The sequence below is a fragment of the Somniosus microcephalus genome, chromosome 6 (assembly GCF_052327205.1).
Source record: "Somniosus microcephalus isolate GS21.2 chromosome 6, FLI_Smic_1.0, whole genome shotgun sequence".
Classification (NCBI taxonomy): domain Eukaryota; kingdom Metazoa; phylum Chordata; class Chondrichthyes; order Squaliformes; family Somniosidae; genus Somniosus; species Somniosus microcephalus.
In genome coordinates this window covers 243,841,426-243,858,331 of record NC_140992.1, presented here as the reverse complement: position 1 = coordinate 243,858,331, position 16,906 = coordinate 243,841,426, and the positions used below count along the sequence as shown (strand labels likewise).

The window sequence follows — 16,906 nt, the reverse complement described above, 5'->3', positions numbered from 1 at the left end:
TGCATCAGCACCAGACTTTTCTCCTCTCCTCTCTTTCATCTTCCCTCCCCCCCCCCCCCCCCCCCCCCCCCCCCCCCCCCCCCCCCCCCCCCACCAAAGTGAACTCCCAGTAGGGGCCGCAAGTCATGTTGTGAGTCTGCTGATGATATTAAAATGGTGTTGAGCCAGAGCAATTGGATAGGGTCACGCCAAAAGGTGTAAGTACAGGGCCTAGTTCATTTCCTGCGGTAAATGCACCATGGAGGAAAATTGTGCCCTGTTACTGTTGATCAAAGGGCTAATCATTATTACAACATCACTATTTTACTGTGAGGTTCAGGTCTCTATTGTTTTGAATAAATGTTTGCCTCAGATTGTGTAGATTATAATCATTAATAATGTAATGGTGCATGACTTTAAAACAGTTTTTTAATGGTAAAATGCAGTTAATGTCAAGGAATATAACAAATGTTTCTGTAACTTTATGCTTGCAGCCCCTGTTTACAATGAGTGCGCAACAACATTCTCTAAAACCATTCAACCAAAAGGATTATAATGACCTCTGTTCAATGTTTGAACGCAATCCAGTAAGTATTTGAAAAAATAATAATTCTGTTGTTATAAATACAATAGTACAAAGTAAGTACAACCTCCCTAAGGTGATACATATAGGGGTCGATTTTTGTGGAGCTGTCAGGCGGGGTTTCAGGCGTGTGGGGGGGGGGGGGGGGGTGTGGAAATCCCGAATTTGGGGGTCCCAACACCAACCCGCCCAAAACCCCGCTCCACACAACTTTCAGAGGCGGCGGGTACCCGCCCCGCAATGGGACCCGCCGACCCCAGGCAGGAAGGAGTTAGTGCCAATTAACTGCCTGTTAACAGGCAGTTTTTAGCCTAATCCCTATTTTGAGGGGTTTCGTGTGGGTTTCCCGATGGCTCCAAACCACGCCAGGTTAGAGGAGTCGGGCCGTCGGGTTGAAGGAGTTGGAGGGGTCGCGATGTCGGCGCTCAGGTGAGTGATGGGTGCATGAGTGCAAAGGTAAGTGTGTCTGGTGTGTCTAAAGTGTGTAAAGAACTTTTACTTACCTGTACTTACCTTAACAGCCTTTCTTCCTGCAGGTGTCGGGAGCCCATCACTCAGCCGGCATTAAAGCTGAATGGCTGCGATCTGTGAAAGTGACAGCCTTCAGCTTTGAGTGCTACTGAGAGTTCTAACTGAGTCTGTGCAGAAGGACTCATGTTAGAACTCAGACTGTCAGTGTTTCACAGCTTGAAACAGCTGTGAAACACTGATATTTCATCTGTCAAGAACTCTTGACAGATGAAATTGCAGTCTGTGATGTCACCTGTTGCCGGGTGGCCCTTAATTGGCCTGCTGAGCCCGATGGGCGGGCTCAACAAGGTCAATCAAGGGAAAATTGCGCGGATTGGCCGGACGTCGATGTAGGCGGGTCAAAAACCCGAAAGTTGTAGTCCCGCCTTCTTCCGACAGCTTCGGGAAAATCTACCCCATAGTGTTAACGTCAGGAAAATAACATTCAATGAGCCTCATTTACCTTACACCAACCACCAGCAAATCAAAAAAAAAAGCAAGTAATAAAACAAGCTAGAGAATAAACAGAGATTGCTTACTTGATTGTGGCCCTGTTGGGCTGGGCTGGCCTAGCCTGGCCTGGCCTCTCACAAAGTAGGACCTTTTAATGTTATTTGCCCCTTTTTAAGGAGAGGTGCTTGAATGTATCCCACAATTCCACCAGCCTACTTAAAATAGAACCCTTTAGAACTTCAGATTGTTTGAATGGGGTCAAACAGCTCTCTCCAAATGAGTCATTGGATAAATGAGCAGGTATAGCATCTTGTTTAAAGCCAGTTACCAACTATTTACCATCAGAGAAGTCTGAAAAAGTTACATCCATCGACTTTGGTGAGCAACCGCCTGCTGTAGAACCGTATCCCAGTGAGAAATCCAACAGCTTGTGGGCGGGATAGGAAAACATTGTGTGAAATAGAACTTGTAATTTGGACAGTGTAAAAATTTGAATATTAAGTCAGTACATAAACGAGACTTGTATTCCCCGGAATAGAAAAGGTTAAGGGGTGACTTGATTAAGGTTTTTAGGATTTTGAAAGGAATCGATAGGGTAGATAAAGTGAAACTTTTTCTGCTGGTGGGGGAAGTCTATGACAAGGGGATATAACCTTAAAATCAACACCAGGATATTCAGGAGAGAAGTTAGGAAACACATATTCACACAAAGGGTGGCAGAAGTGTGGAACTCTCGCCCACAAAATGCAGTAGATGCTAATTCAGTTATTAATTTTTAAATCTGAGAGCAATAGATTTTTGCAAGACAAGGGTGTAAAAGGATATGGAGCCATGGTGGATGGAGTTAAGATATAGATCAGCCAGGATCTCACTGAATAGCAGAACAGGCTCGAGGGGCTGAATGGCCAACTACTGTTCCTGGGTCCAAAATGTAAAGATGTCTTAATTTGTGGAATGCCAAAGAATTAGCGGTCCAAGATTTAAGTTAAGATATCTGTTCCAATCGCCTGCATTTTACTTGGACAGTCAAAGCTTTAGATTCTATATCTGCTTGTTCATGGACAAAAATTAGCATTGATCCTAGCTCCTCCTGCATGATGCTGCTGTTGTGCCAGGGACTAGACTGTTCTACGTGCTGTGGGTGGGAATTCATGATTTCCAACAACAATAGTGAGAGCAGTAATTCCCAGCCATAGTGTGCAGCACAGTTCGGTTCCCTGGAGCAGCAGCAGTAGGAGCAGGGAGTGGTGGTGAAAGATTATGGGAATTTCCCTAATTTTTTGCAGAGAAATTGCAGGCTATTGTGAATATGTATTGGTAATTTCTGTTGCTAAAACAGATTGTGAAATTGTTTCTATGATTGTCACAATGAGACAGAAACTCTCCTCTCCCCACACCCACCTAGTTTACTGAGGCAGTGTTCTATCTCCTGTTCATGTTGGCACTCTTCGTCCCTTCCTCCTCCTCCCACCCCCTGTGTTCACACTCTCACTCCTTCCCCTTCAATTCATGCTGTCATTCTTCATCCCTCCCCCCATTGGTTGACACGGAGATAATTGGGACAAAACGTGCCAGCGTGAATGTGAACTGGAGGCACAAGGAAGGGAAGAGTGCCTGTATGAGCTCGGTGGAGGAGTGAGGGCGGGGGGTAGAGAGAACAGGAGGGAGGAGAAGAGGGAGAGGAGTGCAACATGAACTAGGGGGAGCAGAACAGTGCCTCTGTGAGCTGGGTGGGAGAAGAGTCTCATTGTGACAAAGAAACAATTTCGCAATCTGTTTTAACAACAGAAATTACAAGTACAGATTCACAATAGCCCGCAATTTCTCTGCAAGAGATTAGGGAAATTCCCCACAATTTTTTTCCGCAATCTTTCTGTTAAACAAGTGATGGAATGTTGCTTACAGTTTTAAATTATGAAAAGCCCATGCCCCACTGCTCCTTCAGTGTAACTACATATCAGAGGGCAGTATCAAGGGCTGTTTTTGACATGCCAGTTATTTTACATAGAAATTATAACATGGAAACAGGCCCTTCGGCCCAGCCAGCCTTCTGAAGCTGTTAATCAGCTATTACTAGTTTTCTGATTTTTGTGTGTATGTTTAAGATCTTTGACTAGTAATTTATTCAATGAGATCACCACCTTATTGGCCCTTTTATAATCTGCACCAGCACATTTCTTGACATCTAAAATGGTTTATGTCCTCTCCTGAAGGCTGCTATGCAGTTTATCACGCTCTACGGTTATGAGGATGTCATGACTGCACATATAGAGGGAAGTTCAGGATCACTCTGGAGTGTCAGTCCACCTAGTCGTCAGGCAATGATTACTGAACTAAACAGTCGTGAATCCGTGATGACACTTCGCCTTATGTGGACTTTTCAACGGTAAGAATACCTTTCAATATCAATAGTGTCCAATTGCTGGAACAAAATTGTATACTTTAAAAAATGAAAGGGGAAGATTTGCTCTGTGTGCTATGAGCTGCGAAATCATATAACTTGTAAAGAATGCATTTATGATTTCACTATGTGTAGTGCAAAGAGGAAATCATAAGCCTGAAAATATAACTTTTATAGTAATATAACATTATATTCAATTAATTTTTACATCTTAATTTAACATTTAACTTGATACAGAAAAAGAAATCAAAGAAATTACATATAACAATAAACATATTTTGATTCTAAATTTTGAAAAACCAAAGCAGACAGTATATTTATAATATTAGTTGATCTTCCACGGAGTTGCACACAGAATTTAAGACTCTGCTTGTTTTAGGTCAAGCAGGGTTAGAGGGTGGTGGGGCGGGGAGTAATTGGACCAGGACCAAGGGAGGACTGAAATGTTGTCGGCCAGGAGAGGAAGACCGAGTGGAAGGGAGGAGGAAAGTAGGGTTGGAGGGTGAGGAGGAAGGTAAAACAGTTGTATGAAATGTTCTTATTAACACTATACATCTAGACCTCAAAGTTAATTTGGCTAGTTCTTGAGACTTTTGGCCAAAGCTTAGTCTTTGATTAACCAAACATTGTAACTCCACCCATCAGGATCAGGTACCTGGGAGCTGCAAGGTCACTGTGGGGAACTAGAAACATCACAGATTTCATATCAATGTTACTGGAACATTTGTCCGAGTACCCACAAATAACAAACGAGGAACAAAATTGCAATAATGTGTGGCTTTGAAACGTGATTTCTGAAAATACAATTTTGTTAGGGAATTCTTTATTATGGAGGAAAACTGGCTTTGTCCAATTTTCAAAAGAGAATGTTCACATCTTATGTCTCAAGCATTACTGAGTCTACAGTGCTAACCAGACTATATATAAATCAAGTTTAACTGTGTTTCTGAGGCATTTTGGAAGCTGTTCAGATCAGATTAGAGGTTGTTATTAATAAAACCATTGTTAAATGAATGGACAGATTCCTGTGATTTGTCCAGTGTATTTTCATAATTCAATTAGAGCAACATTTGATAACTTTATGTCTGCAGAGATCTGAATCTCGGTGGAGTACATGAACACACATCAGAGAAGCACACGATCGACCTGGACCCAGAAAACCCTGTGCGGAAACAGTTGGCAGATCTTCTTCTGGGAACTCGGAAGGAGCCTGTGTATGCCTTTGTTTATTTTACTGATCTAAGTACTGATCATGCTGCCGTTACCTCAGACTTAAACTGGTCTTAGTACTTGTCTGTGTGGAAGCAACATTGGATTCCCACATGCTTACGGAAAGGTCCTATGGAGAAAATCTCTCAATTTCTGAAGGAATAGGCCTCATACATTTACTAAGCATTACTGGGATTATTTATATGTGTGGCCTAATGTGGCTGTTAGAAATTACTCAAAAGGTTCAGCCCCCTTTGCAATTGAAGCTGGTTATTTGTAACCCTAGTGATACATGAATAATCCGAAAACATTGACTACATCCCAAATAGGATCATCATAATTCTTTTGAATGAAGTACTTCAACCAGTTAGCAGTCAACTGTGCAACCATCTTCCCTTTCAAAGTGATAGCTATAATATCATTGAAAATATTGTTAAAAGGAACTGATGATGCCTAAATGCAGGAGTGGAATCCAGATGACTAATCCCAGAGTAATGATATCACTAATACAAATTACTGCAATAGTATAGAGTAGGATTATATAGATCAATGCATCATTTCTATTTTGTTCATACTTTTGAAATCAGGTGTATAATGCAACAATGGTGCCAAAGTCGTCTTAAATAATAAATTACTCAATACTCCGAAATGCTACAAATAAAAATAAACTGAGCGCACTATGTGTACCAGTACTTTTGATCTCTTTAATAATATTACTGACTTTGAGTTCTGCAAGAGGCGTGCGTGGACAGCATGTGAATCCTATTAGCAAGGGAACTACAGGAAACTCTCGATTTACCGGCACCTATATAACCAGAAATCTCTGTTAACCGGCAAAATTCAGGAGTAGGTTCAGGTAAGTTTTACTTCATATTAGTGGCCGTTTCTGGATCTGTGGCTGTGTAATCGGGGTTCCTGCACTTGTTGCTAAGCAACAGGGACGCTTGGTCTGTGGCCGGCTGCTTGCACCTGTTGCTAAGCGACAGGGAAGCCTGGATTTGTTGCTGTGTACGGAGCTCTCGTACCTTTTAACTATGCCTCTCTGTAATCCGGACTTTTTGATAAACCGGCACCACGCCGGTCCCGTCGGTGTCGGATAAAAAAGAGTTTCCTGTAGAAACCACAGATGTTCTTTCAAAGGTCATGGCAGATTAGAGAATGTTGGATTGGGGGTGGAGGTTAGAAACTATACGAAAAGAATCAAAGGGACATGAGCAAATGTCTTTGGTTGCTAAAATCACTCAAATTTAATATGTAATAGTGATTTTAGCAACAAAAAAATTGTTAGAATAAAAGTTAACATATAATGGTTGATTGTGCATTCCGGCATTACCATTTGTGAGGCACGCTCACAGGGAGTGCATTGTAGATGCACACCATGTGACTTTCCATTCATTAGTTTTAGTGGATGAGAATTCAGAGCGTGCACACCCAGGATTTCCCACGATGTGCTCGCTATCCGTGCTACACCTCACTAGAGGCACTGGATTGCAGAATTGGCCCCATAGCAGAACAGCATGCGTTGATGTGATGTTTCTGTATGTCTTTTATTTGCAGATTGATTTCACATATGTTGCCAAAATACATTAGAGCTCCGAATGGGCCAGACGCTAATCCTGTCCAACAGATGTATCCAGGTAAAATGACTTATTTACCTAGTAGGAAACATTACCTATTTTTAAAATGATAAATTAAAATATTTACTGACAAAATCCTTTGCTAAGTGTTACGAAGATATTCATCTTGCAGTATTACATTTTTCATCAGGAAGCCTTAGCTTCTCTTTGTTATAATGTCTGATCTTCTACAATTACTTTATTTAATTTTCCACAGTTTAAATTCCTTGAAAGATTTTTTAAAATCCTGTGGAAAATTGTTGCCCCTATAGAACTAAAGATGAACACATTGGGCTCAATTTTGCCAGGCCCGAGGAGGCGGGATTGGAGGCGTGTGAGGTGGTAAAATCACAAAAACTGGCGGGCAGGCCCGATCCCGCCTCTGTACAATTTTCCCACATGCGTGTTTTCTGACCCTGTTTCCATCCCACCTCCAAGAGGCGGGATAGGCCCTTAAGGCCCTTAACAACCACTTAATTGCCTCTATAATCCCATTTTGAGAGGCCTTTCTGATTTTAACACACTTCCCAAGTGCTGCACATTTCCTCTGGAACACACCAGTGAATCCTGGCGGCATCACAAGTGGATTGCTTACTAACAGCTGCAGCTCCACCATTAAAAAGAGGTTTTCAGCAATCATCATTTGCAGGTGGCAGAACTTTGTTGTCTCCGGTCTAGGGGAACTTTTAGCAGGCCTACTCGTTGTTGTGGAAGTTTGGAGCCTGACACCCATCTCCAGTGTGACCTCCTGGGAAACCCCTCTCCTCACCTTGAATGAGCGCTTCCTCAGCTGAGGCATATACCAGAAGACTCAGAACCATTTATTTCCTTTCCTCCTGGACATCAGATTTGGACGAAGACCAGCCACGGCAGCAGCAGAACCCTGAACAACAGCAGCACCAACTGCAGGCGCAACAGCAGGAGCTCCAAGCTGCTGCTCACCCACCTGAAGCTGCACAGGCCAGAAGATGCCAGCGCAAGGAAGCACGTCGGTGCAGGAGATAACCCCAAAACCGGGTCTACAGAAAGAGGATGAGCTACCTCAACATGACTGAGCAGCAGTGCCAAAGGAGGCTCCAACTTTCGCGAGAGGTAGTGGGTGACATCTGCGCAATGCTGCAACAAGACCTGGAGCCCAGAGGTGCGGATGGATACCCCTTACCAGTGGCCGTCAAAGTCACCACCGCACTCAACTTTTTTGCTTCAGGCTCATTCCAGGGAACAGCAGCAGACATCAGCAGCATCTCCCAGGCGGCCGCACACACTTGCATCACGCAGGTAACCGATGCCCTCTTTGCCATCGCTCATAATTACATCAATTTCTCCAAGGATCAAGCCAGTGTAACTGTGCGTGCAGTTGGGTTTGACAATCTGGCAGGCTTTCCAAGGGTGCAGGGCGTCATTGACTGCACACATGTGGCCCTTAAGGCACCCCATCACAATCCAGGTATTTTTGTCAACCGTAAGGGCTTCCACTCCCTCAACGTACAGCTGGTGTGTGACCACAAGAAGGAAATTTTGCATGTTTGTGCCATGTACCCTGGCAGTTGCCATGACTCCTTCATCTTGCGCCAGTCTAGTGAGCCTCCGCTCTTCAGTCCGCCAGACCAACTATTCGGATGGTTACTTGGAGATAAGGGCTATCCCCTGACGACGTGGCTAATGATGCCGTTGAAGAGCCCATCCAACGAAGCTGAGGAGAGCTACAACTACAGCCACATTTCCACCAGATCCATAATCGAACAAACCATCGGCTTATTGAAGATGTGCTTCAGATACCTTGATAGATCAGGTGGAGCCCTGCAGTACTCAGCAGCCAGGGTCTCCAGAATGGTCGTGGTCTGCTGTGCACTTCACAACATGGCACAGCATTGTGGCTTGCAGATGCCTGAGGAACAAGTGGCTCGTCACATAGCCTCCTCAGATGAGGAAGAGGAGAGCGACAATGAACAGCTTGCAGAGGCGCATCAACCAGCGGCAGCAGCACGCGAGCACGTTGCTGCCCGGGATGCAAGGCACGCACTCATCTTGGCCAGATTTGCTTAGCCTAGACAATCAAGCACTTTTGCCTCGCAGCTTCTTACCAGACCATTGACAATGGCCAAGAACCTGCGAATTCCTATCACTAGGACCACCATACTGACAATTGCATGTCATCCTAAGCCCTCAATGTGGAAGTCCCATTTGCAAAATGACACACGCCGCAACTTCAAGTGTTTGACATCAGCATTTTTTATCACAACGAGCAACTGATGGCATTTCAAAAATAAACACATGACACCCAAGTGACTACCCTTGTGACTACTTGTGCATTATCTTCCTCTTACGTGTGCTCCTACGTAGTGCTTCCCCTGTGGCTTCGGCAGATGTGGAGGCCCCTTGCTCACTTTCTTGCTGCTCCTGCCTCAACACCTTTGGCGGGCGTCCTCTGGGGTTGCCAGCCAGTGAGGGCTCGGCAACAGTCTGCTGCTCCTGCGGCTGTGCAGGGGTTGAGACGCTGATCTCAGTTGGGTGGGGACTCTGGTGGGGCACTGACCGAGGGTTCTGCAGTGGCATGGTCGTGTGAGCGCTTGGAGAGGAGCCCCCACTTCCTTGTTGTCTGCTACCAACATCCCTCTCATGGGTCAGACCCACTTCAGACCTAGCAAGTGGCTGGACAGCCCCTTTCTGTACTTCAGGGGGGCCATGAGGACCTGTTTCTGCGCTGGATGTCCTACTCCAGAGGACTTCCATGAAGGTCTGGTTTCTCTGCTCAATAGCTGACCATCGCTCCTCAAGAGATGTTAGTCTATTCTGAATAATGACCATGTTTTCACGACCCTGGCGACTAAGCTCTTCCATGGCCATAGCCATCCTCTCCTCTACGGTAGCCATCCTTTCGACAGAGGTTGCCATCCTTTCCATGGTGATGCGTTCATGTGCCAGTGCCTCCACAAAGGCTCTGCTCATGTTAGCGATGGACTCCTCCATTCGCTCCACATTCGCAGCGACCCTGGAGACAAAACCTGCCAGACTCCTGCACCTGCTCCTGGAGTTCCAGCACCGCTCTTCTTCTGGATGGACAAGGAGACACAGGGTCGACATGCAGCCGAGCTGAGCTGGCAGAGTCCTGCGCCCTCCGACGAGGACTCTCCACTGCTGTCCCTGTCTCCACCATCTGCTGATGCTCACTTGTGAGCTGTGATACACCAGGTGACAACACTACACTATCTCACGCAGTTCCCATCGAGGTGTGAGTGTCTGCGCTGGTGCTGGGTGCACTGAATTCTGATGACGCTATGCTTTCAAAGGTTGCAGCTTCCTCTGAGGAGTCTTCAGGCTCAGGCTGTTCCTCCTGGACAGTGGGGACGGGGGCTCTCGATGGTCCTGTGGGGGAGTAAAGGAAAGAGTTAGAAATGTGAGGTAAAGTTTACATGCACATTGAATTGTACAGATGGTCATAAGTCAATCTGTTAGCTCTTCAGAATCATTATCAGTTACTCATGCAATGTCAATGAGAGAGATGCAAAACTATTCTGTCACCAGCTTGCTGTGATGCACCCGTCTGTCTGTCCCCCACTTGTGCATCCTCCTCCACGCCTACAATCTCCAGGGCCGCCTCCTCCGCAGTGGTGAGCTGGGCTACTGAGGGTGGCCCTCCTCCTGTCCTCTCCCTCTTATTGTGGGCTCTCTTTTCCTGCAATGAGGGACACAAGTGGAGTTTGAGTGAAAATGAAGGAGTGAGTGTAGAGATTCCATAGCATAGATGCTTAGAAGGAGACAAAGATGGAGTGAGGTGCCAAGACCAAGGGCCCTCCCTGTGTGTTGTAAGTTGTTGTCATAGCATCACAGCGATGGGGAGTGTGAGGGCTGCATAGTTGAATATTAAGTGAATGTGAACATACAGAGAGAGGGAATGGGTATGGGTGCAGGGATGTCAGTGTCAAGTGGGATGTGGAGGAAGTGGTTGGCAAAGCTGAGTGCTGGTGAGGAGAGGCGATGGGGATCAGATTAAGGGTGATGGGAAAGTCATACTCACTTTTCCTGTGCGGAGAAGGTCATGAAATCTCTTCCTGCACTGCAGCCAGGTTCTGCGGCACATAGACATTGAGTTGACCTCCTGGGCCACTTGCATCCACACAGCTTTAGTCTGTTGGGGAGGCTTTTTCCTCCCTGAGGAAGGGAAGAGCACCTCCTTATTTGATCTTGCTCCCTCCAGCAGAGCTTGCAGGGCGGCGTCATCGAGCCTTGGAGCACACTTTGGCCTACTGCTGGACATATTTGCTGAATGAAGCGATCACAACAATGGGCAGAAAGTTTGCAGTCTCCAGAAGAAGCAAGGCTGCTTGCAGGCCTTAAATCCAGCAGCACTGATGACGTCATCGGAGGAGACTTTCAGGATGGAAAGACTAAGTGGGCCAGGGCTTCCCACACGCTGGAAATCAAGTGCCCAATTAGGGGAAAATCACACTTTTTTCCCCACTTCACATCGGAGTCGGGTTGCTGACACGAAAGCCACCTGACACGCCCACAGCCCGCCCCAATGGCAAAATCCAGTCCATTGATTCCATCCATAACTTTTTTCCCTTTTTTACCCTGTTGCTGGGCAGTTTCATGACTTTGATTATCCAAGTTCTGAACATCAAAATCTGTGAGACTTAAATTTTGCCCTTGAGTGAACACAGTACACCATGCAGAAATCCCAGATGTGTGAGACATGGGGACTCTGATCTCAAAATGGAACTGTAGCTGAATCCACTAGCCAAACATTTGAATTGAGTGTGTTAATTACTGCACTCTAACCCACAAAATAAGTCACTATTACAACAGATATAAACTCTGTGTAGTGAAGGGGCTTGTAACAAGTACTTATTCGGGATTTTGCCCACTGAGCAAATATATTGAGGATACAAATCAAAATTCTCCAATAAAATGTAATAAGATTAATTTCTTCTAAACTACTACATTAAAACCTTTTCACCATTGACAGAGCATGAAAATAGTTACCTGAATATGACGATGGAATTACAAAGGCACGTTGGTAAGGATGCCAATGATTCAGACAGTATCTTGGAATGGTGGGTGATACAGACCAAGACCGAAGAATGTAAACACAATGAGTGTAATGAACTGCAGATGGTCATCTTTAATGACAAGGTCAGCCCACCAAGCCTGGGCTTCCTCGCTGGACATGGGTACGTTTCTTTCAGAAATGTAACAGTAACGGTTGTTGTTGTTTTCTTTCCATAATAAAGCTTTGGTAAAATATTCTGCATATTAATGAATGCAGTAGTTGGAACTGGAAATAATTAAATATTAAGATATGATCTTAGATCATTTGATTCTGATATATTTCAAAATGTTTTTTAATCAAATCAGCAGAAATAGGAGTTAAAATCCAAGCGATGGACTTGCTGGGCTTTACCCACTTCACAGCCATTTAACACCACTGTTTATTTGGGCGGTTAAGGCACCTGCCTGACTCGGGTGGGAGACTCATAAATCGGGGTCCAATGATGTCATTAGGACCCTGATGCAATTGTGACTGCCTCCTGAGTGGAGCCTGTACCGTGTCTTTGACTACCTTTTATTAAGGTTTTAAATTGAAGGCCTCAGCGCATCTGAAAAGCCTAGTCTTGCAATTGATATGTTTCCCACAACTATCACTCAGTGCCCTGCAATTTCCTGGATGCTGTAATGTGAGCCTGTGTGGAATGAAATATCTCAATGTATCAATTTGAAACTTTTCTTTCCTCGTGCTATACCAGGATTTCTGAGTCCCTTTATTAAAAAAATATTTGAAAACTAACTGGTGAATGAATTTCAGTTACTTTAGTCAAGTAAAGTTTCATATTCAAAAGTATTATCAAGGTCTTATTTTTTACTTCAGAGAAAGAAAAAAAGACTTGCATTTATATAGCGTTTTCACCTCAGGACGTCCCAAAGCACTTTACAGCCAATTAAGTACTTTTGAAGTGTAGTCACTGTTGTAATATAGGCAAGAGTCTTCCAGCACTCCCTGAGTACTGCACTGAAATATCAGCCTAGATTATGTGCTCATCTCTGGAGTGGGGCTCGAACCCACAATCTTCTCACCAAAAGGAGCTGAACTGATATTTGTTGTAAAGCGGGATTGAGGGTTATAGAAATATTAACGATGTTGCTTTAATGTTTTCAGTGGAGATTGGAAAATAAGATCAGTGTTCCTTAAAATAAGGGATCGACAGGTGGGATGGAGGAAAGTCCATCATGGGATAATCATACATGGCCTCTGGATGGAGCAGGCTTGATCAGTTGAATGGCCTTTTCTTACTTTGGATGTTCTTCTTTTTCAGAATAATGGGTCTTTACGTCTCAATTGTGCTGGTTGTTGGGAAGTTTGTGCGAGGCTTCTTCAGTGAAATCTCATATTCTATCATGTTTGAGGAGCTGCCTTGTGTGGATCGTATCTTGAAACTGTGCCATGATATCTTCCTCGTGAGAGAAAATGGAGAGTTGGAGGTGGAGGAAGAGCTCTATGCCAAACTGATCTTCTTATACCGGTCACCTGAAACAATGATTAAATGGACCAGAGAGAAGGATTAACAGCTGTCTGTTTCTTCTTTTCTCTGTCTCTCTATTTCTTTCTTCCTGTCTCTGTATCTCTTTTCTCTTTCTGTGTGTGTCTCTTTCTGTTTCTCTCTGTCTGTCTTTCTCTCTTGTCTGAGCCAAGTTGAATGTGCACATCCTGATTGGTGGAAGACTTACCTCAGATTGTCAAAAATCTATATGCCTGCTTTACCTCCTCTTTCTTATTCGTTCCTGTGGGAGCTATTTGCCTTCATCGGTCTTAATAAAATGGACTTAATGTCTACTCAATGAGGTTGACTTTAAAACCTGAAATGAATTAGTGGCAATGTCCTGTTGCTGAAGACTGCACGTTGAATAGGGGAGAAACTGGCCTGCCTTTTTTTTTTTACTAAGTTTTTTTCCAGAATACTCATTTTGACTAGTCATTTAGTTTAGGTCAGAGCTACAGTACAGGCTATTTACCCAGGACAACCAGGAAAACTAAACCTATCATCTACACTTATGGGGCTTGGGGAAACTCGATGAAGATTGACAATACTGTTCTACTTTCTGTTCAACAAAATGCCAAGCTGTTCATAGTTCTGCAATGAAAGTACAAGAAAGTGGAAACCTAAAACACTATTGACACATTTTGATATTTTTAAAAAGATGTTAACTATTTTAAATACTATTTTTGGTGCTTGCCAGGAGACCATTTATTCAGAGCTTGCAACAGTGCAAAGATCGATACAGAATCCCATGGGAACCTTTCACGATGAGAAGTCCACAGAAAGGCTATCACATTGAGAGCAGGAAGCTGGATTGATTCAATAATGTTACATTCGCAATATGGACACAGCAACATCACAGCAGTATCAAATTATTATTTTATTTTATATTTTGTTTATTTTACACAGTTTCAGGACTTTGATGAATTTACAGCCCAATATTATTTTCTAAGTGCCTCTGATTCACATGATAATCTGACTGTAGTAAATAGAAAATTACTATTTTGTAATAACATTAACTTTCACTGCACTTATCAATGGGGCTTTTGTGCAACAGACCAATCAACTACTTTTTGCTAAAGATCATGTTGCAGTTGATTGTAATTACAGGATATCCAGATGCACTAATCTGATTTTTTTAAAGTATTTGTAAGGGATTGACACCTTGTTTCTAAATTAAGGGTGTCCTTTGAATGGCAATGATTGTATATGTTTTCCTAATTGTGATAAAACCGGATTCCTAGGCTGGGAAAAATATTAATAGTAAGCACTCTGGTACATAAGTTGAAGGCTGTTAGATAATGTTAATATGGCGTTAAATTCCTTGTACATTACTGTATTAGAGCAATGCATTATGTTTGACTGGATGGGGTAACACAACTTTAAAAACAAGGCACTTTTAGTCTGATTTGAGAAGTTCTCTTGCCTTTTTTCTTGTATTTCTCATTGATTTCAAATTATACAGAAGTGGGCTATGTTGTACTAAAATAGCACCAATAGCAGTATCAAAAATTCTGTAAATTAGCACTGTTCAGGCAAAATGTTAAATCATTGGGGAAGCAAATACTAAACACCCCTTTTTAAAGAGTTTAATCAAATCTTAACCTTTTGTTCATAATGATTTTGTGAGCAAAGATTTGGAACTCAGTAATTGAGTTTTAACTCTTTTCTTGACAAGGCTACCCCTTCTTTGCCTCCAAGAAATGGTTCAAAATTGAAGAGACACTTAAGACCTTCATTTATAAATCCAAAGGTATAAATGCTACAAAGGGAGTGTGGCCCAGTTCAAAATGCAGTAGAGACAAGAGAATAATGCCTACAATGTTTGCTGTAGTACAATTTATCCTTACTTTTATACTGCATATGGCCTAATTGCCAGTGGTTTATCGCTCCTCTTGGTGACCTGGTTAATAATAGTTCTGAATAAAACCCAGAATTTTTTTAAAATATAAAAATATATAAATTCTCCTGTTCTGAAACCACTTTGCTGCTTGGATATAGTAGAATATATCCAATTCCATTTTGCACCTACTGCGTTCAATACGAATGTGCCATTATACCAAGGGTGATAGAGATATTCTCTTCTTTTAGTGTACAGGCTTTTTACTATAGTTGCACAAAGATCATGAAGGGGTTTTGCACTATCTGTGAATCAATACTGCATTGAAGTGATGGCATGGCACAGATGAAGAAAAATGTGTTAAATCTACAGATTCAGTTGGAATAACAGGTCCTGCAGGTGACACATGGTTTTTTTGTAAATATGTGAAAAATGTGATAAGTTTCACATGTGTCCCACGCAAGGGCAGAATTTATGTATGAAAGTTTAAGACCTGCACTTAAACACAAAGCTCCATTCAATGCTTTCTTTTCTGAATCAATAAACTTTGTATCTGGTCTAGCACCCGAGTCCTAGTACTTCAATAAACAAGCTTGCCAATGTAGCCCAGCCGTGAGATGCACTGAAAGTTTCAATTACTGTTCAGACTTTTGCATACAGATTTGCACGGACATTCTCATTGATTTCAATGGAAGTGGAAATTGGGTGGTTTCTATAACAGGCGGCAAATCCACAGTGCCAGTTTTACACCCGGGTGGCAAGTTGAGAAGCTACACCCTAGTCTGATAATTGGTATGTTTTGATGCAGCTGCTTTAATTTGCTACGGCCAAATTGGGAAAAAAATGGAATAGAGAGTGAAAGAGAAAAGAAAACAATTAAGACTCGTGAGGATCACCCAACCATCTTAGGGCTGTTCTTTTCCCTATTGGTGTCAATTCGCTACCAGAGCAAGATGTATTTCAATTATGATTCAACTTGTAATTATTCATTTTGATAAGGAACAGATAATGGTGCTCCCATAGCAGACTTTTCCTGCACTCCATGTTTTCCAGTGTACACGACGATGGAAAGTATGGAATCAGTTAATGTATTTTACCCAAGATTAGAAATAACATTTCTGATGAAGGGTCCACACCTAAAACATCAACTTGCATTTTCTCTCCACAGGTACTAACTCTCCTGCTGAAGTTTTTGCAGCATTTTCTGTTTTCATTTTCTAGTATGTGTTACTTAAAATGTCCTTAAAAGCAGGCTCCTGCCATATAAACCTGAAATTAGTTTATTTTGACTTCGCAGGAAATTACCACATGCAGCAATGGGAGTTTAAGAATGTTAAATTATTAGGAACATAAACCAAAACAATATAATTTCAATGTGTTTCATTAGTTGGTGACAGATGAACATAATTATTTTACTATTCTACTAACCACATCTGTATAAAATCCTGGTAAATTCTTACAAGGCTGTAAAATTCCATCTAAACCATCTCAAAGCAACACACTCATCAACTTTACTGACTATTTTCAAATTGGGGCAAGTGTTTTAGTAAATGAGGCATAATGGGGTGAATGAAGAACCAAGAAACCTCACTGCTTACGTGATGTTATTCTGTCTGAACTTTAAGCTTTTAAATAGGGGCTACAAAAACATACTCTACTATGTGCTGTTGGCAATAGTCTGCAGCACATTAAAGCCTGATTTTTCATCATTAGCCAGCATTTCACACTAATAGAATATTGATTTGGATAAGCACTATAAAAGGGTTTAACTAGTGATAC

At 42.8% G+C, this 16,906-nt stretch overlaps 1 protein-coding gene across 4 annotated transcripts in view; it reads left to right on the top strand.

The window, feature by feature from the left end:
• piezo1 (piezo type mechanosensitive ion channel component 1 (Er blood group)) overlaps nt 1-15,688 on the top strand; it is a 398,994-nt gene extending 383,306 nt beyond the window's left edge. For all 4 annotated transcript variants that reach the window (XM_085991680.1, XM_085991683.1, XM_085991682.1 and 1 more), the window contains 6 exons: nt 474-566; nt 3,739-3,911; nt 5,018-5,140; nt 6,693-6,772; nt 11,721-11,925; nt 13,066-15,688. In XM_085991680.1, coding sequence (XP_085847806.1) covers nt 474-566; nt 3,739-3,911; nt 5,018-5,140; nt 6,693-6,772; nt 11,721-11,925; nt 13,066-13,315 — 924 coding nt within the window. In that variant the 3' untranslated portion in view covers nt 13,316-15,688. The remainder of the gene's footprint in view (nt 1-473; nt 567-3,738; nt 3,912-5,017; nt 5,141-6,692; nt 6,773-11,720; nt 11,926-13,065) is intronic.
• The last annotated feature ends 1,218 nt before the right edge of the window (nt 15,689-16,906 follow it).